Raw genomic sequence first — 22,720 nt, forward strand, 5'->3', positions numbered from 1 at the left:
ATCACTGGTGTACTACAGGACCGTTATAAAATAAACATTAACTATGCCATGTCTACAGTAGCTATTGTTAGATCTGATCTTGCTAGACTATCTTTGAGTGTCTGTGGCACTGCACATGCTCAGTTGAGAAGGTAAGTTTAGGGGTCATGGACAATTTTCAAAGCTTTAGCAGTATTTCTGTTGTAGATACTTTCTAGTTTCATTTTAACAAAGTTCTAACACAGAATAGAATGCCCTCATTTCAATGCTGCCATGTAGTGATAAGTGAAAATTTTCACCGGATAAATGACGCCTATAGACGCCAATGGGTCCAAAAAATGTGTCCCACATCAAAAAAATGGCTCTCATAGATTTCAATGCATTTTGCAAAGCAAAGTGAAAAGGGGCAGATTCGCCCATCACTACTTCCATGTAATGTGAATCTGAGATGCCTTATAATGTGAATTTTACACTGTGCATATATACACTATAAGCTACGCTCAGGCAACTGACAGCCCAGAGCTGTAAATCATCAGGCATGGCAAGTTACTCAGGGTGTGTTTGAAGGCAAATTGGTGTCCATTGGACAAGTATTTGAGCTGATGCGGTCTTTTAGACTGTAAAAAATGAAAAAAATAATTTGAAACATTTGATGGATCTTTACGTAATTTGGGTCTTCATGCCTTAAGTCTACTAGAAAATAATTTAAACCTCAAATAAACCCAATAGGCTGGTTTTGCTTCCAATAAGGATTAATTATATCTTCGTTGGGATCAAGTACAAGCTACTGTTTTATTATTACGGAGAAAAAGGAAATAATTTAAAAAAATTTGGATTATTTAGATAAAATGGAGTCTATGGGAGACAGCCATTACGTAATTCGGATCTTTCTGGATATCGGGTTTCCGGATAAGGGATCCTATACCTGTACTTTATCACCAATTTCAAGGTTTCATTATTGCAGAGTTAAAACATATACCATTTGCTTGTCGAAAACTATGGGAATGGCATTTACGACGGCCTGTATTCCAGTGAATATGGCACTTGCAGCTAATTAACCAGCCCTGTCTGTCTGAAGAGGATGCAGATATGGTTACTGAGCAGTATTTGAATGAACAGATCTGAGGAACCAAATTGGTCTTCTGTGGTTTGCATTTACTGTTAATATTAGCAGCAGAAGCATCCCTTTGCTGTCAGTATTTATGTGGGGAAACTGCAGTTGGAAATGCTTTAATCTGCTTTCTGGGGATCCTTATTCATTTTAACCAGAAGTCAAGTATAGAATATCTTTAAACTAATTTCAATTTCAAAACAGTTTGATCCATTTTTTTCATGGGACCTTTCATTTCTTTTTACTTGTTACAGTTCATTGACACTGTAGAGCAGTGATCCACAACCAGTAGTTGGTGAGTAACATGTTGCTCTCCAATCCCTTGGATGTTGCTCCCAGTCGCCTTAAAGCAGGACCTTATTTTTGAATTACAGACTTGGAGGCAAGTTTTGGTAGTATAAAAACAAGGTGCACTGCCAAACAGAGCCTCAATGTAGGTGGACAATCCACATAGGGGCTACCAAATGGCCAATCACAGCACTTATTTGTCGCCCCAAGAACATTTTTCATGTTAGTGTTGCTCCCCAACAACCTTTTACTTCTGAATGTTGTTCATGAGTTCAAAATGGGTTGCTCCCATTCTTTAGTACCTACCTCTGTCATGCTGTGGGGCTGCTTTTCATCAGCACCTGAACATGCATAAACCCATACAGTGGCATTAAACTTTGATCTTGCATTAAATCTACTGCGCTAGCAAAATAACAAATGTCATAACTTTGTAGATTCTATGTGGTTTTCACTTTACTGTTAAAAAAACACTGCTATAATAGGTGGACTTCTCAATGCACAGCTGGTGCAAATCTAATTCAAACTGACTACAATGAAGAAACATTAAATGAAATAAAGAATCAATAGGATATTAAGAGGCAGATGTATAAAGGTTTGAATTGTTTTCAGGGTTCGGGTAAAAAATAAACCTGTCAAGGTCCCTTGAACCATTTGAAGATGTTAATAGCCTTCATGATGTTCGAGCTTTTTTCGGAAGGTTTTGCTCGGAAACTCAATCAATTCGAGTGATTTGAGTTTTCGGGTTGTTAACCCGAGTTTTCCCGTTTTAGTTTTTTCTTAAATTAATAACCATTCGAGTTGTGAGTTCATTCGAGTTCTAAAAAACTCAAAAATTTGGAATTTCCTTTCAATTTGTAGAATCAGATATGGCCATGTCAAAAGGTTTAACTTTCATATTGCAAAGTGTAATAATATATCTCTATACTGTACATCTGAATCTTTTAGAAGGACTCTTACCTTAAATATAGCTCTCTCTATGTATATGACTTTCATGATCTATGATTTTAGATTCAGATAGTGTTTATGCACTTTTTTGTGTAAACTGAACTGAATGAGCTTATGTCAAGAGGGTTTTTTCTTTAAAAACTTTAGAATTTTCCAGTTTAAATTTTATCAAATCGGAACCTAGCACACAAATTGTAAAAGTGACAGATGTTTAAAGAGGTGCCATTCACTTAGCACTAGCACCGGTGTCACATGTTAATACATTCTTCAAATGCCAAAATAGATTTCTGACTTTATCTAAGAGGCAGAAATAAGTATCTATATACATATATGAATTCCCACTATGAATTGTAGGTAACACTAAACTGGGATTCGACAATATCTGTGTTTGGGGTATATAGTATAGTTTAGTGCTTTTATTATGTTTTATGTGATTGCAAATAGATATTTTGTTTTTTTAGGTTTGTCTATGTGTGATTAACTGTACTGTCAGCATTTGCATTTATAAAATGCTCATTGTAAGAGTGGCAGGTGGGGATAAAGCACATTTGCATGTATTTGCTGACAGAGTAAAGTTCTGTTTTGTATCATGTGTTTTAACCTGGCAGGATAGCACAGAACCCATAACAGTATTTCTTAGAAATGTAAACACATAATTATAGAATATGTCATTGTATTTGATCCATTCAGAAACCTGTTATCTAGAAACTTGTAAAAAAAAACGGGAATCATGGGCAGGGCCGAAACTAGGGGTAGGCAGAGTAGGCACGTGCCTAGGGCGCAAAGGTGCAGGGGCGCCAGCCACGTACTTACTCCTACCCCTAGTCCAGTCCCTTCTCTGCCGACCGCCTACTTGTTGTCATCTATGAGCAATAGCGCGTTGCTCCGTGCATGCGTACAAGTGTCTTTTCACGTATGCGCACAAGCGCCTTTTTGCGCCTATTCACACACCAGGATCTATTCGCGCACACGCGTGCACCGAGACGGCGCAGCAGCCGTGCAGGCTGCCTAGGGCGCCTTCCCGGCTTGGCCCGGCTCTGATCATGGGAAATAAGGGCCGCAGCACACACCAAAATAACTACTATGTATTACTGTTTATTATGCCATGTAAATGATATACATCTGTCAATTCCAGCTGCAAAACCTTGAAACTCATGGAAATTTAAGAAATCTAGAAAAGAAGTTAGGCGCTAAAAATAAAAAAATAAAAAACTGGAAAGAAAATAGTGTAATGAGGATTCACTGTCAAGCTTTTGCCAGGTGGCCCATAACCAGTGTTTACAGTTTGGTTTTATGCAATAACTTGAAGGATCGATTATTTTACTGGCACGTTGAAACTACATGTTGGTGCATCAATATAGGTCATTTGTATCCATTTTCAGGGTTTAGCTCTGTTCTGTTCTGAGTAAAACTTAGCAGAAGCATTCTGTTTTTGCCAGTTCATTTGTTATTTTGCTACAAAATTAAATATGACATTCAACTGCGAACATCTCAGGCATTAAAGCTGCATGTCCTATTGCTGATGAAAAGGAGTACAAGTAATGCTATTGTAGACGGATTTATGTAGCAAATGTTCACCAGTATGAGGATCTTGGGTGCCCCAGATAATGCAATCTACTGCTTTGATCTGGTACAGGTATATTTATACACAAAAAGTGTTTTATGGCTCTTCATTTGGCAGTCCTGTCTTACAATGTGGTAGGTGCTACACTTGCTAAACCTCAAGCACAGGGGGTATACTTATTCTTCTACAGGTATGGGACCTGTTATCCAGAATGCTCGGGAACTGGAGTTTTCCGGATAAGAGATCTTTCCGTAATTTGGATCTTCATACCTTGAGTTGACTAGAAAATCATTTAAACATTAAATAAACCCAATAGGCTGATTTTGCTTCAAATAACGATTAATTATACTGTATCTTAGTTTGGATCAAGTACAAGGTACTGTTATATTATTGCAGAGAAAAATAAATTGGATTATTTGTGTAAAATGGAGTCTATAGGAGTTGGCCTTCCCTTATTTTGGAGCTTTCTGGATAAAGGGTTTCCAGATCCCATACCTGTACCCAGAATGAGCCAATGTATTAAAGCATTATCTGAGTAGATAGAGGTAGAATGCATTTCTTTTCCTACAGTGGAGCCAGCTTGTGCCTAATGTGACCAACTGTGCTTTGTGTGTAGTCAGCACTCAGCTGAACTCATTCTACAGGAACCCATACCAGGTGCAGCTTCAGATATGTCAGACCTCATACATTGAAATCCAATGATGCAGAGAGGAAATGTTCCAACGTTACTATTTATGGAAATATTTCCCTTTTAAGGACTTACGTTAGCAATAGGAGTGCAGTATTCTGTTTAGGAAACACTATTTGCTGCTTATACAAGGGGAATATGTTCACGGACATGTTATTGCGAAGCAATTCGATTTGACTGCCGGGGCTAGTGAGGAAATAGCTGCAATCTGCTACACCATGACATAGCATAGCATTCACTGATAATTCTATTCCATCACCAGTAAGTCTTCCAGAACACTCAGCTACTGGATATATTCCCATGTATTAGTTAGGACTAGTATGATAAGCAGAGCTGGATGGAAGTCTGTAAGAAGTATGAACTGGTTGTATGTACGATATATGTCTGTTGATATAGCACTACTTGTATATGCAGGGCTGTGTTATGATGCATAGAATCATTTTTATGGCTATGTAACTCATTTCTTAGCTGAAGAGAATTACCCTTAAATGATAGGTCTGCTTGTTTTCTGGCTTCCCAGATGCACAAAATGATTGGCTCCCTGCCCATATGGATGCTTGCAGCGCTTGAACTTTCATTGCCTCTTACTGTGGCACTTTTGTAAATCAGCAGCCATTTTCTTCTCTCTGCCATTTATTTTCTGGTTTTGTTACATTTGCTTATATTGTTTTTCTCCTTTGTGCTAGGCTGCTCTATTTGTCTCAAGCCGGTTTCTGTGGCACTGGAGCACAAAACCATGCTGTGTCTTCCACTCGCAAAGCCTACGGAATATTCAGCTAGCTCCACATGCCAGGGAATGATTATTGACCTTGCTTCTGCAGCCTGGCATCCTTTGTGCTATTATACATACAAAAAAAAGAAAATGACAAGCAAACTCAGTATATAAGGGAAGGGAACAGGGAGATTAATGCTGCCTTCCTTTTTTTGGCTAAGGAGCTAACAAGTTAATGTTGAGTAATAACTGGTGGGGACACTAAATTGCATGTGTTTGACATTCAGTACTGAGCAGTCATTAAGCAGTGTTCTTTTCTTCTGTGATCTTGTTTCATGAATTATTTGCATTTCCCAAGAAAGCTAAAGTTACAAATCTACTGTTTTGTGAGTGATGGTTAAACACACCCCTCCAGTCCCTTGTGTTTACTGCTGGAGTCACCCACTCTGAAATGGCAGAACACTGAGAAAAGCCTAAATCTTTTCTGCTGCCTTCAGCCGGACAGATGATGAACATTATCTACCACAAAGAATGCCTATTTGCATTTTCAACAACTAAGGTAAGTGAGAGCATTGCTGTGCGGAGCCGGGATCGCAATAACTCGAAATAATAAATCAGCCGATTGCTAAAATCGTGTTCTTTCTGGCTCAGAAAACAGTGTGTGATTGCACAGTGACAAGCTGTACAGTTTTCAGTAATAAATCAAGTGAGGATGCAGAAATTCTCTCATTTTATAAGACTTTCTAAATTAAAGGGTTTAGTGTAAGGTGGGATTCTATTACATCCAATACATAATTGCTTTTTTATCATTATTATTACTGTTGATGTTGTTGCTAATAATACTGAGCCTTTGTTCGGCAGCATGGGCAATTGCTCCTGTATGGTATACTTATTTTTGTCCTGAATCATTTGGGCATAAGACAACTGGGAATCGATGAATCCTGTTTATATTTTATGAAATATGGTTTCTCCTGTCAACCACTTGCACAGTAACCTACGTATTATATAAATACATATTGTGTGTGTGTATATACGTTTGTGTGGGTGCATAGATGGATAGAAAGATAGATAGGTAGATAGATAGATAGATAGATAGATAGATAGATAGATAGATAGATAGATAGATAGATAGATAGATAGATAGTGGATGGATAGATAAATAGAGAGATGGATAGAGAGAGAGAGAGAGAGAGAGAGAGAGAGAGAGAGATGAGAGAGAGAGAGATACTTACTGGTAATCTATCATGCACCAGGGATCATGTAGAACATTGTATACCTATACATATACCAAGTGCATAACTTTAACCCTTGTTCACAGCCTTAGTCTGGCAAATCCTAGGGCTAAAAGTTGATATTCAGCCAAAATTGAGCCTAGTCCAAAACTAGTATTAAAAAGCAATCTAAGAACTTGTAATTATAGAGAACATAAAGAAATCGAGAAATATATTATATATCAGAAAACACATGCATAAGATTTCAAATCTCTGGAAGAGCTCAACGCAGCATGTTTACAGCCCCTTCATTTTTCTATCATTTCGTGAAATTCCGGCGTTGGATTAGGTTTCTTCTCTTTAATTTACTGTTATTATTAGAGCCATTGATTTGGGATTGTTATGCGTTTGTATACTTTATATTAGTCTCCTAACTCAGCAGTTACCATAAAGATTTGCTGATTCTATTTGGGGTACAAGTTCAAGCGACATAAGATTATTTGTGCCACAGGGAAGGCTAAGAACATGAAGATGGGAACCTCCTTCAAACCCCACTTGGAGTAAGCAGAGTAGAAAAGGCAAGAACTGAGTTACAGCTGAACTGATTCATGAGAAATTAGTCAGAATGATTGTTGGATGTTTGTTTTCTCTAAATCTGAAAACTTTATCCGTGAGCCTTTAAAACAGGCTGAAACAGGAAAACGTTCTTTAGATTTCTGCTGTACTGACAAGTGCAGCTTCATGGACCAAAGTGGATGGGAGATCGGCCCGAAAAACATGAGAGCAGAGAACAAAGGCGATGGAGGGTGTTCATTAGCATTATTTCGAAGGGGCAACTTGATGCCCTGATGCTGCCTTGGTCATGTGATTTATGTCTTTCCTGCTTCCACCTGTATATATTGCTAATTAAAGGCTTAAAAGTATGTATGGTATCTTTAAAATGATCATACAGCCACATGAGCTCGCTATGACTGGCCTAGCAGCCCCTGGATATTCACTATTTGGCCACCAAAGGTTGGTTGTGACCACTGTATTAGATAATGTTTATATATAATATTTGTATCCTATGTTATTTTATGTTATGTTAGACTAAGACACCATCAGGTGGAGACAGGCAGGGACCCAGTAAAAGTGTGTGGGGGGGGGTGAGACTGCAGGGACAGGGCTTACTGTGATTGGAATAGTGTTTGTGCATATTGGGGGCAGGATTTGAACAGATCATAAGTGAGGTTTGATAAGGGCCTGGTCTACATCAGCCTAGCCGACCATGGTATTAAAGTGACAATGTTTTTTGTAGTTTAGTGACATTTTTACACAGCTTTATAAATGTGCCCCTACAATTCTGAGTGGTGGACATGAACACACGACACGATTGGGCAGATTTACTAAGGTTTGAATGCTAAATTCAAATTTCGAGTTGGTTTTTTTGGGCAAAACTGACAATTTTAAGTTTAAAACCACCAACTCAAATTCGATATTCAAATACAAGATTTATCATCCCCCTACCTGGAAGTAACTCGAATTCAATAGGTCGCCACCTAAAACCTGCCCAGTTCATGTAGAAGTCAATGGCAGAGGTCCGCTGACTTATTTGAAGAAGTTACTAGCCTTCCTGACCTTCAAGTTTTTTTCTGAGAAAAACTCGATTCGAATTAGAGTTTTCGGGTCGGTAACATTGTTTGAATTTTAGACGTTCGCGATTTTTCTTACCATTCAAGTTTCAATGTTATTCGAAAAAAAACTCCAATAAGTATATTAGCACAGGTCATAAATAATTGAAAAAAGTGCCTTCATACATTCTTGAACTGCAAGATAAAACTTGCAAGAAAATAAGAGATATGCTGTAAATAAAATGGAATAGGATTATATCTAGCATAATTTATCTACGTCCAGTAATTTAAGGCAAATTATTAGTAACAAATGAAATGCTGGGCACTTGAATCTAAGTCTGACTATGGGAGAATTTCCTTTTGCCTTCAAGCCATCCCACTCATGCTGCAAATAGAGATGTCCCTTAAAAGACTTTGTTCTAGCACTTATTGTACCTTGCAATTGCATTTTTAAACCAACTGCTGGCCTATTCTCTCTTTAGAGTGCCAAGCAGCACAGAAGCCATTTTGGTGTTTTGGGCTGAATAACAGTAATTTTCCGCAGGACTCAGTTGTGCACAAATGCACTTTGCATCAACCAATATCAGTCCCTCAATGCTAAATTGGTTGTACCTTTCAGCTCAGTACCTTTGAATGCTAAATTGGAAACAACTAATGGGGAACACTTATTTCTTATTTTGAGTTTCTATTAGCTTGTTTTTATTTCCTTTTTAACGTTCTTATAAAATCCTTTTAAAAAGGATGTTATATCTATCACATATGCATGTTTTATGGGAGACTTTCCTATGTGGTCATTAATATTTCCTGGCAAACAAATGGTCAGTCTGTGTATAGAAGGGCCACTATGCTATTATATCATTTTATAATTATTAATAATTGGTTTTTGCTATAGCTTAGAGGTGTTACTGATTTTGCTGCCATTGTGCAGAGGCTTCCCTAACTCCTCTCATAGCCATCCTGTGTTATACTGCTCTGACATAAAGCCATATTGGTGCATAATCCGAAACTTCTAGATGCATAATTCCCAATTTCCTGCACTTGCTATAATCCTGTATTACTGCATTTACTTTGGCACATTTTCTCCTGTATAACTGATCCACATATGCACATATGTCATACTCAGGGGCAAATTCACTAACCTCCGAAAATTCGCCAGCGACGGCTTCACTCACTGCGCAACACTTTGCCAGGCGTAGATTCGCCAGGACAGCGTTAATTCACTAAAATCCAAAGTTGCGTCCAGGATGCCAAACGCTGGCGAAGTTGCGCTAGCGTTACTGCACGAAGCGAAGTTGCGCTAGCGTTGCATACGACGGGAAGTTAAAGTTCAATGGACGTATATGTTGCAGCAAATGCATTAAACTACACAAGTCCGGGAAACCTTAATAAGATAAAATAGAGAGTTGTTACACCCTAGACATGAGCCCAGTGTATAGTTTATGTGCCATATGTTAGGAAATGTAGGGGGGAAGCAGACTACCCCCAAAAAATTGACACTCTTTTTCAGCCAATCACCCTGAAAAAAGGAAAAGACACTACAGTTTTTTGGGACTTTTCAACTATTTTTTTAAGAACTCTTATCTACTCTATTACACTTCGCCTGGTCTGAGCTGCCGAAGGCAAGTCTGGTGCAAGAGGTAACGTTCAGTAAGATCCGCATCTTAGTGAATTTGTGTAGTTACGTCCATTCTACAGAGTGCAAATTCACCAGGCGTTAGGGAGCGAAGTACCGCTAGAGTCTATCTCCTTCGCTAGTGAAGTTACGCCAGCGACCATTAGTAAATCGGCGAAATGATGTCACAAATTTTCGCTCGCGTTAGTCACTTCGCCCTATAGTAAATTTTCCCCTCAGTATTCCTACATTACGTGTGCACGTAATCTTCATTATTCCTTTGGACACAACTGAACATTATCCCCAGTATTTGTGCACTGAGCTATATTCCTGCCATTTCTGTGGGATCCAGAGAGTACATTAGTACATAATCCTCAATAAACAGCATGTCTCTAAAGATAAATATAGCATACATGAGATGCACAATTAAAAGAGGGTGGCACTAGCAATTAATCCAATTTAGTTGATGAGGTTTAAGGAGACTTTTGAGATGTACTAGTGTAAAAAGAAGTTTTATGAATTTTTTCCGTTTCAACTGTTTTTCTTTCCTCCAGTAATATTCTGCCAGTTTACTCTACTATAGCTTCACCCAATATATTTTTAAATGAAGTGAAATCCACAGTTAAAGCAGAACTGATACAGATGATATTGATATGATAATATAAACTGTTTCATGAGAATATATACAGATAGTTGGCAGAAGGGTGAAGAAGTCCTTTCTTTGTCCCAAACCACAAGATCATCTAATTCTCTCAAAACTTGCTTGTGTTTGGAAATTAATAACTTTTTTTGTGCAGTGTTTCTGTGGTTTCTGCTGCCATTTTAAAGCATTTGAACCCAGAGAAGCTGCCAAGAATAACTTTGGGCTCAAATATTGGAGATATCAGCTGTAGGAAAAGCGATTGATACAGCACCGAATACATTTTTGATGTCTAGACTAATGTCTGTTGGTTTTGGAGATGCTGTTTGTACATGAATGGAGAACTATATAAAAGATTGTGTACAGAGAGTAGTTGTCAATTTTGCATTCTGTATTTGGACTAGGGTTTTAAGGGGTTTGCTGCAAGGTTCAATGTGTGCCAATGATGCAAAACGATGTAGGACTAGTGCTGAGCAACAAAAATGACCCCATAGACTTCAATGGGTGAAAAAAAATTGACATGCCGCATCGCAAAACAAAAAATAAATTGAGACACACATTTTCGCAAATTTTTGGCGAAGAAAAACAGGTCAGATTCACCCATCACTATGTAGGACACCTCAACTCATCTAAGATCTTTATCAAGAGAAACTGGAAATCTGGGCAGCTACGTGGCAGATGGGATTCAAGCACTTGGGACATGCAAGCTAATTATACAATTAATGGTACTAATTAACTGATAAAGAAGGCTCTAAGGCAGTAGTTTCCAAATTGAAGGGTCTACTAATCCCCCAGGAGTTCCAAGGGCCTTGGCTTAGGTGGTCAGACCATAGGGCAGGTAGATAAACATAGATACAAATGGAAGCTCAGTTTGAAAGTCAGTTACACTGACTGAAGTTCAACTGCACATTTTAATTTTTTTTTTGTTTTTTTTTTAAATGTTATCTCCCTGTCTATCTATTTTTTATTTCACTTGCTTGACACCTTTGACAAGTGGAATATTCTCCACTGCCTTATTGCAGCCAGTAGAGAAATGCCTGAATCAAATGTGTCCGCCTCCCACTTACTTAAAGGAAAACTATGCCCCCTGAACAATCTTGGTCCGTATAAACATATATTGCATAAAACAGCTCATATGTAAAACTCTGCTTCATGTAAATAAACCATTTTCATAATAATATACTTTTAGTAGTATGTGTCATTGGGTAATCCTAAATAGAAAATTGCCATTTTAAAAAATAAGGGGCGTCCCCTGGGATCATAGCATTCACGGTGCACACAAACAAACCAACAAACCATACATGTTAGGTCACATGAGCCAATTAACAGACAGAGTTCTGTCTTTTGCTTCAACATTTCTTCCTGTTACAGTTAATGCTGCAGTATTTCTGGTCAGGTGATCTCTGAGGCAGCACACAGACCATCACAAAATGGTGGCTCAAGGCAAGAGATGTAAAAGGATAATATTTACTTAAATATATATTCCAGTTTGGTAAAATTCTTTAATATGCCACTTAATTTGTTATAAACTATCTGTTGCTTAAATATTCATTTTGGGGGTATAGTTTTCCTTTAAATGGGAAATGTGTTCCGGTACTACAAATTTCTGAAAAGTGCTAAACTGGGTTATTATGCATATTCCATTCAGGTGAATGGGAGGCTAAAGTTTTTTCAGGGTATTACTAATGAACTTCAGCCATCACACTGAACCCTTTGCCATCGGCCTATCAGATTCAGAGCAAAAAAGGAAACATGGACCTGATTGGCAGCACTGCGTGAGATTCACATGTATAGACAGCTTTTTATAGCCGTAAACAGCAGCAAAATATAAGCATGCTAGAAAACCACGTTGTATACAAATATATAATATTTTGTTGATTCACATATAAGCACACTGCAAAATTGGGCAACATTTTACAGACCAAACATCTTAAATGGGCACGTGCCAAGTGGCATGGTTGACTGGTCTTTAATACCTTTAGTTGATCACATATTTTTGTCTATCACAGACATTTTGCATGCATATGTATGGGCATTGTGGAACAACTGAAAACAAAAAAAAATTACAAAATAAGTAGATTTTACACCATATATATACGTGGAATATGTGATATACTGTAGCCTTCTCGAGTTCTGTGAATGTGTGGGAAGCCTAGAGCACAGCTGTTGTGCTAAATATACTCAAGTTCATCAATTTGCCTTATACAGGGGCTGAGTTGGAACTGCTGTTGGTATCTATAGACCTACCTAATAACTGGTTTTAGAATTATGCATCTGACTTTAGATCTGCAGCCAAATGTTATGGGAAGTGTAATAATTGTGTCAAGAAAAGATAGATTAAAATATCTTTCTTTTCTTTTGCAAATGTTCATCTGTTGAATATGCATAGATTTATTTACACTTACTCAATCGTAGTAATAGTGTGGTACGTACATATATATGGACAGAGTATACAGTACAGTACGTTGATCATTTAACGTTTCTTCGGTTGCTGCTGCTGTTTTTCTTAAGAATATTATTCTTTGTGCCATTTCCACCCGCTCACATACGGTACCCAAGTGTATTTTTTACTCCTGTGTGCAAATACAAGGACTAGGGAGGTAAAAAGAAATTACAATGAGACGGAATAGGTTAAAAGGAAAGCATAGAAAAAGCTAAGATTTGCAATATACAGGTGGTTACTATGGATGCTAAAGTCATCATAAAGTCCTTAACATAATTGAATAATACAGTAGAACCCCCATTTTATGGTTTTCAGGGGACCAGGAAAAAATATGTAAAATCTGGGAAAATGTAAAATCAGGGAAATGTGTTAAAGTAACTTTTTCTTCAAGTACTGAAAGCATATAAGCACAGGAGTCCGTTTTACTTTGATATACAATATTTACTTTGTTTATAACAAGGGTTAAACATTGTAGCGTTAACGTTACACTATGGGGGGCATGTGCAAGGCCTCTCTGTCATATACACAACCTAAAGCAATAAGTGATTGGTGCAGGACTGTATGGGGGCAGATTCATTGGAACTGACCATATACATTGAAATGCATTATAAATTGGTGGGACCACAAATAAAAAATGTAAAATGCGGGAAAACTTAAAATTCGGGTACTTAAAATCGAGGTTTCGCTATAGATTCTTCTTCATGGATGCAAAAAAGGGAAACAAATGTTCATAGCGGCATTTTGATTCAAACAAGAAATTTGGGGCAGCTAAAACCATGAAACATCAGACACATCTATCAAGGTCCGAATTTATCTCAATATCGGCTGCTACAAACTATCATCTAACCTGCTCGGGTTTTTAACGCTTAATTATTATTACATTTTCCCGAAAATTTGTTTTGCAGGAAAAGCTCAGATTTTCAAGATTTTTTAGTGAATTTTCCCCGAAACCTCAGAATTTTTCGGAGTTTTTACCTGAAAGCTCCGAAAACATTGTGAAATTGCCCGAAATCCCCGACACAACCAAAAATCAATGGGACTCTTCCCGTTGACTTTTATGCAACCTCGACAGGTTTGAGATGCCGTGTTTTTATACTCAGGCTTTTTAGCCCTTGGGGTTTAATAAATTCCGAAAAATTTGTGATTTTTTTTAAAAGTCAGATTTTATTAAAAAAAAATCACAAATTTTTCAGGTTTTCGGGGAATTTCGGTATTCAGAGCTTAGTAAATAACCCCCATAAAGTGGATGTTTTTTTTACTAGGGAAACTGCAGTGGGTTTCTAGTATTAATAATTATACTATTACAACTTATATTACTTCATTATTATTATAGTATTATCAGCATATCTAGTATCAGAATGTGTCATTAGTACCAATAAATTTGTGCTTTTTGCCATTAGCCTTCAATTCCTAGTAGTCTGTACTAAAAGTTCAATTATCCCTAGTCAAGCAGTCACTATCACTATCTGTATATCATGGAGGAGAGTGGCAAAACAACTGGGGTGCACCCACACCCCTTTGGGGTCCACCAGAGCCATGGTAAGAATATGGTGGGTGGCAGGGCAGGGGTGTTTTTCCTGTACAGATGTCCAGAGGATGGCGGAGTGCAAGTATGGAGAAAGAAACAGCAAGGGGCCAGGGTGCACATACTGCACCCATGCCCGGCTATGGCATGTCACGCGGCTGTAGGAGTAATAGTTTTTTGGGGTGGGTTGCACATTTTGGCAACATAGTTAATTTGCTGGGCCATACATAGAAAGAAGAGCAGAGATATACTAATGCTAAGCAAACACTATGGTCCTGTCGGGAAGAGTTTAAGCTTAAAAGTCTTTTAGGATAAAGTCTTTTCAAATGGGCTGGCAAACAGCAACAGGTGCAGTCTTGTTTGTCATAGTAGTGATGGGAATTGCATCACTGTGCACACTGGGAAAAATTTTAGATTTTGGCTGAAAAGCCCCCAATTTTCTGGTCAAGGTTTTTTAGAGGGGGAAAAAACAGATTTCGAGATTTAATATACCCCAAATTGCTTAAAAGTCCAAATCTGAAAATCCACCATCTCAAACCTGTCGCGGTCATGTAGAAATCGATGGCAGATGTCACTTTTACAATTTGAAGATATCGTGATCTGCACTTGGTTTTGTCCGATAATCTGAAAAATGTTGGGGTTTTGGGTGATAACCCTGAAAATTTTGTGCGATTCGGGCATGAATTCCAAAAAATTGTACGATTTGAGTTTCCCTCTCTTTTATTGTCTTTTCCCAAACTGACTATTTGAATTATTTTATTGATAAATAAGATAAAATCGTGGATGGGAGTTTGGTTGAGCTTGTTTTAATAAAAAGATGAGATCAATTCGAGTTTTTGTAAATAACCTCTTGGTATTTGTTGCCGTGTTGTTGTTACTGTGCATCGTTATTTTATTGCAAAATGGCACCATTTCTACCATTACTGTTTGCAAAATAAATTGACGTGTTCACAGTAGCGCAATAATGAAGATACAGTATATTAAATAGATACAATTTGTGCAAAGAGGACAGTATGGGGCATATCATTCAGAGTAGCCTTAAAAGTCAACTACTGTAAGGTCTTTAATGGAGTGATTATCCGAGTGTGGCGATGGATTCTGTGTTCTGTACATGGAGGAATTGGGGAGCAGACTGAATGGAAGTGAGGGGGATATTTGGGGTTAGTGCTTATGTTCACTCCTAGACAGTCCTGGAAGCTCAGTCTGATGGTAAATTAGAGTCAATTTGGAGAATTTGGAGTTGAGATGTTGTTGTAGATATTCTAGTATATATAGTATATATATGGTTGATATGACATTTTAAATTTTTGTTTTTTTGTTATGAAGTATGGGGCCAACATGACACCCAGAAAGTGAGAAACCCAATCCTGTTTTGGACGTCTCAAGTCTTTATTAATAACTATATGATTACAGTCATGTATTTTTAAGCATAGCTTGGCGGATGTTATTTTACATGTACTATAGGCATGGAATATGTTCTACATAATGTTAGATCCTTTATTTGCATTTATTATCAGCCTATAATAAGACTACTACTAAAAAACACTTTTAACACTGTTAGAACCCTGCTTTTTTGTGTTCTACTGCTAAAAATCTGCATAGATTGTAAAATGTTGGAAGTAATTTGGAGCTTTCTGCATATCGGGTTTGCGAAGTGATCCTAACTTTACTTCCTACCCCTTGGCCCCAAATGTTTTTAGGGGGTTTACATCTGCCTAGAAGAGTGAAAGCATATTCAGTCATTTTAATAAACTCTTTTCTAATAAATTCCTATTGCTTCCAGGTGCCTCAAGATGAATGGAGTGGATACTCCCCTAAAAGCAAAGATGAGATTCCATGCAGGCGAATGCGCAGCGGCAGCTACATTAAAGCCATGGGAGATGATGACAGTGGAGACTCTGACACAAATAGCCCTAAAGCATCTCCAAAGATTGCAGCTCGAAGGGAGAGTTACCTTAAGGCTACTCAGCCTTCACTCACAGAACTCACTACACTTAAGTAAGCTGACTTTTCTTACATTATAAAACGTCTATCAATATTATTGTCCTTCAATCACCAATAGAATCCATCGATTGTTTTTCATTGGTACAGCACAGCTGACTGTCAAGTCACTCATTCAGTTCAGCTCATGTCAACATATGTAAGGCCAAAATCTAAATCTGTATGGAATGACTTTGGCAGCTATTGTACCTGGTAGAAATGTCTTCCTTAATTTACCTACACATTCTCTGGCATACCTCTCAAAAAACACTAACGAAAAAGTGTATAGGCTACTACATCTGGTGTCTGTTTTGTGTAATGACAGTGTCAGTAATACCAACCGTTTCCTGGGTATTGATTGACGATGAAAATAAATAATTCAAAGATGATGCAGTCCGTTTCTTTAACGGTTGGATGTGAAAACAATATGAAAACAATGAATATTTTATGTCTTTGTTGTGAACCATCATAAATCACAATTTAAGACCATGTTATCTAGTTATAAAATGTTGTTTTCTATGGAACTGAAACTATCTAAGGTAGGCTTAGCCTATTTTATATATTTTTTTTTTATATATTTCTTTCCTATTTATAAAAAGTCAGGTTGATGATGTGTTTTTTTCAGCTTTGTAGAGATTGATATTCTGAGATAAATAGCTCGAGGGAAGGAATAAAACGTTGAATTTCGAATTATTTTTTTTGGCTACTTCGACCATCGAATTGGCTACTTCGAATCAAACAATTCGAACTAAAAATCGTTTGAATATTCGACCATTCGATAATCGAAGTCTCTTTAAAAAAACTTCGACCCTCCTACTTCGCCACCTAAAACCTACCGAGGTGCAATGTTAGCCTATGGGGAAGTTCCCCACAGGCTTCCTAGCAATTTTTTGGTTTTTGATTTAATCGTTTTTAATCATTTTTCGTTCGATCAAACTAATTGCGGTAAATCCTTCGACTTTGATATTCGAAGGATTTACATTCGGCAGTCTAATATCGAGGGTTAATTAACCCTCGATATTCGACCCTATGTAAATCTGCCCCTCAGTAATTGGATTTAATTTTTATTTGTGTTTTGTGAGTTATTTAACTTTTTATTCAGCGGCTCTCCAGTTTACAAGTTCAGCAGTGTCCAAATTACTCTAGCAACAATACATTGATTTGAGCAAGAGACTATATTCCTGTATGAATAGGAGAGGCCTGAATAGAAAGATGAGTAATAAAAAGCAGCAATAACAATACATTTGTAGCCTTACAGAGCATTTGTTTTTTAGATGGGGTCAGTGACCCCCCTATTTCAAAGCTGAAAAGAGTCAGAAGAAGAAGGCAAATAATTCAAAAATTATAAAACAGAAAAAATGAAGGCCAATTGAAAAGTTGCTTAGAATTACCTATTCTATAACGTAGTAAAAGTTAACTTAAAGGTGAAAAAAGGAAGATGCCAGAATTTTTTTAACTAAATTTTGAGGAACTCCTATCCACTCTATTGTACTTCGCCTGGTCTGAGCTGGCAAAAGCAAGTCTGGTGCAAGAGGTAATGTTCAGTAAAATCCACATTTTAAGGTGGCCATACACGGGGCGATAAAAGCTGCCGACAGACTGAGTCGGCAGCTTATTTGCCCGTGTATGGGGCCCCCCGACGGGCTTCCCCCGATCGAGATCTGGCTGAAAGTCGGCCAGATCTCGATCGGATGGGACTAAAAATCCTGTCGGATCGTGGCCGCATCTGTTCGGTGATGCGGTCCCGCGATCCGACTGCCCGTAAAGCCTCCGTTAGGATCCGATTGTTGGGCCCTAGGGCCCACGATCGTATCAGCCCGATATTGCCCACCTCAAGGTGGGCATATCGGGGAGAGATCTGCTCGTTTGGTGACATCGCCTAACGAGCGGATCTCTCCGTGTATGGCCACCTTTAGTGAATTTGCGCAGTTACGTCCCTTTGCCAGAGTGCAATTTCGCCTGGCGATTGAGTGCGAATAAGCGCCAGCATCAGGCTGTTTCGCTAGTGAAGTTACACCTGCGCCCGTTAGTAAATCGGCGAAGTACCGAAATGACGAATTTTCGCCATCGTTAGTCACTTCACCCTTTAGTAGATTTGCCCCTTAGTGTTTCTGATTGGTCTTTGCTTGTTAGTACCAGCACGTGCATAAAAAGTACATTTTCCAAAAAAAAGGTGCAGCTACTGTATAATTTTGTCCAGGAAACAGTGGCTGGTTTTACTCATCCCACAGTAGGATTAGTTGTCCAATACTAAAAAAGTTAACTAACATTTTAAAAATAGGCAACTGTAGAACTATTCACAAAATCATGGCTGGATTTAACAATAGGCCAATCTGTTTTTTTTTTGCATGTTCCCCAATTGCCCTCAGACAGAGCTCCCTGTATTTTTTATTAAACAAATATGATTTTACAGTGGCAGTAAAACTAAACATAATATGAACACCAGATTATGAATTTCAACCAATTGAATGTGTTTCATTTAGCATCGTACAGAATTCAAGCTCTCCCGAGCCAGCGTGGAGACTACACTGTGCAGCAATATGTTCAGCAGATGAGCCATTATCAAAAATTTGATATTTTGATTTGATGGCAAATTATTATCAAAGGAACACCTGCTAGATAAATCACAATGAATGTATCTGCTAACTATCAATCACTAGGGGGTAGGTAAGAGTGAGGGATTTTACCCCAGAGGTTTCCATCTTTGCCTTCACTAATTACTTTGTTGGAAGTTGAATTTTCATCAATGTGTCACTGATTGGCCTTGTGGTACTTCAATTAGCTCTTGTTTTTGTGGAGCTTGAAGGCTTTGCAAATAAGAGGAAAGTGCACGGTGGCTGTTCATGAAAGTGTTGCAGGTTGCTTAAAATGCATTTGCTCCATCCTTCCACTTTGTTTAGAAGTTAGGCACTGCTTGCTTAATTCTCTGCTGCCCCAGATCAGGTGTATTCCCTGTCACATTCCAGTTAAATGAGGGGCATTAGGGGAAAAAAAGCCTGCTGAGGTTTCTGCACCCCACGTAAAATGTACTGGAAGTGGATTATTGAGCAACACTGTATGAAAGGCTTAGGGGCAAATTCACTAACCGGCGAAAATTCGCCAGCGATGGCTTTGTGCACATCGCAACACTTCGCCAGGCGTAAATTCGCCTGGACAACGCCATTGGCGTTGGCTAATTAGCATATGGCGTGCAGTTAAGGTACAATGGCCATATATGCTGCAGCAAATACATTACACTACACAAGGCCAGGGAACCTTAATAAAATTATATAAAGTTGTTATAATGCCCTACACATGTGCCCACTGTATAGTTTAGGTGCCATATGTTAGCAAATGTAGGGGGGGAAGGAGGGTACCCAAAAAAAGAAATTATTATGTTTTTCAGTCTATTACCCTTTAAATAGGAAAAAATACCAGCGTTTTTTGGGACTTAGAAAAATTTTCAGGAAGTCCTATCTACTCTATTGCACTTCGCCTGGTCTGAGGTGGCGAAGGTAAGTCTGGCGATAGAGGCAACGGTCAGTAAAATCAAAAACTTTTTTCGCCAGACCGAAAATTCGCCTGGCATTAGTGTGCGAAGTTGCGCCAGAGTCTATCTCCTTGGCGAAATTACGCTAGCTCCCATTAGTAAATGGGGGAAGTGCCGAAATGACGTCACACTGGCGAATTTTCGCCAGTGTTAGCCACTTTGCCCTTTAGTAAATTTCCCCCTTAGTGCTGTTGTTGAGAGACTGTTGCAAGCAATGATCATTTGAGCATGTTTTACATCCTTTAAGGATAGCACAGCAGGGCATTTTTATAAAGCTTTGTCAAATGATTTATGCCAAAAAAAAAATCTATGCGGTATAACATAAATGCAGCATTTATTAAGCTCTGTCCTGATGCAAGAATTGAGGCCAATCCATAATGTTGTTTTATATACTATGGGGGCTATTTGCTAACATTTGGATTTCTATTTTTTCTTAAAAAAATTGAGTTTTTAAAAAGTTTCTTAAAAACTAAACATTTTAGATTTATGAAGTGTATTTAATCACTTTAATTCCTGATTTTAGAAATGGATGGGGGGAATATAATATCGCTTGCTAACGCAAAAATGTTCGCAAAGTGAAAATGTTGCCCTTGCGATTGCGAATTTTATAGTTTGCGAACGGTCACAGTGTGTGTAATACAATTTCACAATCTTCTACAACAAAATAATTAATGAAAATCTAGAGCAGGTGTTAAAGGTTCGCAATACACACTTCAGATTCACAATACAATAATAGCCTAACATGAAATATTACATTGTGACATGTGAATATTTTTTTGCACTTTGCTAATTTTACTACATTTCCCCTGTAGAGTTTAATCATGCTTTCAGTAAGCTCATTGCCACTAAAATTTAACCATATTAAATGGTCCTCTATTTATTAGGGTGTGTATTTTTTCTATGCTAGACTGATCCCATAATTTACACCATTATTGACACCACCTCAGACCTGCCTTTACCCAGTGATTTACACATTTTGGATGTAACATTAGGCATGAGATGTCCTCAGTTGGAACACTCACTGCTGGGCTCCAGATGCAATGTTAGTACAAGAACTATTAGTAGGAGTTTTAATGGGTGATCAGAGGCAAGCAAACCTAACATCACCACGTGTAATACAAAGTGTTGGCTGGAGTGGTGTAATGGTCATTGGTATTGAAATATGGAGCACTGGAAAAGTTTTGCGGAAGGCTCTTTCCTATTTCACTGCAGAAATATCCCCATGCACAAATGGAGTACAAGAATTTGACTTCTACAGAGCCCTGACCTGAGTACAACTGAACGCCTTTAGGGGCAAATTCACTAAAGCGCGAAGCTGGCGTAAATTCGCTAGCAAAGTGGACCTACTCTATCGCTACTTCGCACCCTAACGCCAGACGAAGTTGCGCTATGGCGAAGGGACGTAACTACACTAATTCACTAACTTGCGCATTTTACTGAACGTTACCTCTTGCGCCAGACTTGCCTTCGCCACCTCAGACCAGGCGAAGTGCAATAGAGTAGATAGGGCTTGCTTCAAAAAAATGTTGAAGCGTATACTTCCATTGTACTTTAACTTGGCGCGGTATGCAAATGAGGCATTGCTAGCGTAACTTCACTTTGCTTGACGAATTAACGCTAGCGCAACTTCGATACCTTTTCGCCTCCCTGAGCGCAATTTCGGATTTTAGTGAATTAGCGGCGCCCTGGTCGAAACTTCGCATGGCAAAGGCACCGCTAGCGTATTTTCGGCGCTTAGTGAATTTGCCCCTTAGTATGAATTGGAACGCCATCTGCACGCCATGCCTGTTCAACCATCATTTCACAACCTTACTATGACTGAATGGAAGCAAATCCCACCCAGAAGAGTAGAGGCCGTTATAGCATTAAAAGTATGACCAACTTGATGTTTCAGGAATGACATGTTGCACAGAACAATGTCCAAATACTTTTGACCATATATATAATACACAAGAGCCATGAATATCCTGTAAATTATATCCTTATAAACAATGCTTAGTGATGTCATCGGTTATAATCGGAGCTTACTGATGTCATTTCTGCCACCTGACTCACTGGAACTTGTGTATTATAATAAATAAAGTACCCCCTGTTGCAAAATAAGAGAATATTAGAAGTCACTTAGGAGTTCCATGAGCTTTGGCCATGTTTTTATATGGTCATGGGACTCCTCTGTAACTTATAATAACCTTATATTTCACAAGAAGCGGTAATTTCTGAACTACTGTATATAAATGCAGGAGAAAAATATTCTGGCACAAAAAGCTTCCACCCTTCAGTTTTCTACTCAGCTTTTTCAAGTACTTACTATAGCTGAATTTCCCATTCAGTTCCACATGAAATCATTGCACAGATAAAAAAAAAAACAATTATGTTAAAAAACAATTTTTTGGGCTGTTATTTCTCAGTGTCTTCCGCTAGACTTATTTACAAAGCTCTGAAGCAATGTAAAATAACGGCGGCATATCTGGTGTTCTCATGGTGTAAAATAAAACACACCTACATTCGCCATTTATTTTACAGAGCTTTTTACATTTTTTTGGCAAATTTAATTTTACACAGCATAATAAATATTCCCCTTGGTGTATACCTACACTGTTTTTAAAGAACTTTATGAAGTACCTTATGTAAGCAGACATTAGGGACTAGCAAATACAAACTAGCCCGTGGATGTTTGGAGATTACCTTGTGCAGGTTTTCCATTAAATATTTTGCATATTATGGAAGGTTGGATAGAAAATACTGTGTTATCAGACTGGGCCAATGATATAGTTAGGATTAAAAATAAACCCTTTTCAGATGTTAATTGCGGCACTCAATTATGCAAACCGTATATGCAATTATGTAACACTAATTACCGTATGCTCTGCTTCCCAAGGACAG

At 38.1% G+C, this 22,720-nt stretch overlaps 1 protein-coding gene across 2 annotated transcripts in view; it reads left to right on the forward strand.

Annotated features, from left to right (window-relative positions):
* The window catches only part of LOC108718548 (disks large-associated protein 1-like), a 208,135-nt gene that overhangs the window by 3,954 nt on the left and 181,461 nt on the right, over window positions 1-22,720 (forward strand). Inside the window, exons 1-2 of one of the 2 annotated variants that reach the window (XM_041566386.1) lie at window positions 5,438-5,846; window positions 16,112-16,326. In XM_041566386.1, coding sequence (XP_041422320.1) covers window positions 5,793-5,846; window positions 16,112-16,326 — 269 coding nt within the window. In that variant the 5' untranslated portion in view covers window positions 5,438-5,792. Of the gene's footprint in view, window positions 1-5,437; window positions 5,847-16,111; window positions 16,327-22,720 lie in introns of those variants that run through there. The other variant, XM_041566385.1, reaches the window with a different exon arrangement.

Source organism: Xenopus laevis, chromosome 6L (genome assembly GCF_017654675.1).
Source record: "Xenopus laevis strain J_2021 chromosome 6L, Xenopus_laevis_v10.1, whole genome shotgun sequence".
Lineage (NCBI taxonomy): Eukaryota > Metazoa > Chordata > Amphibia > Anura > Pipidae > Xenopus > Xenopus laevis.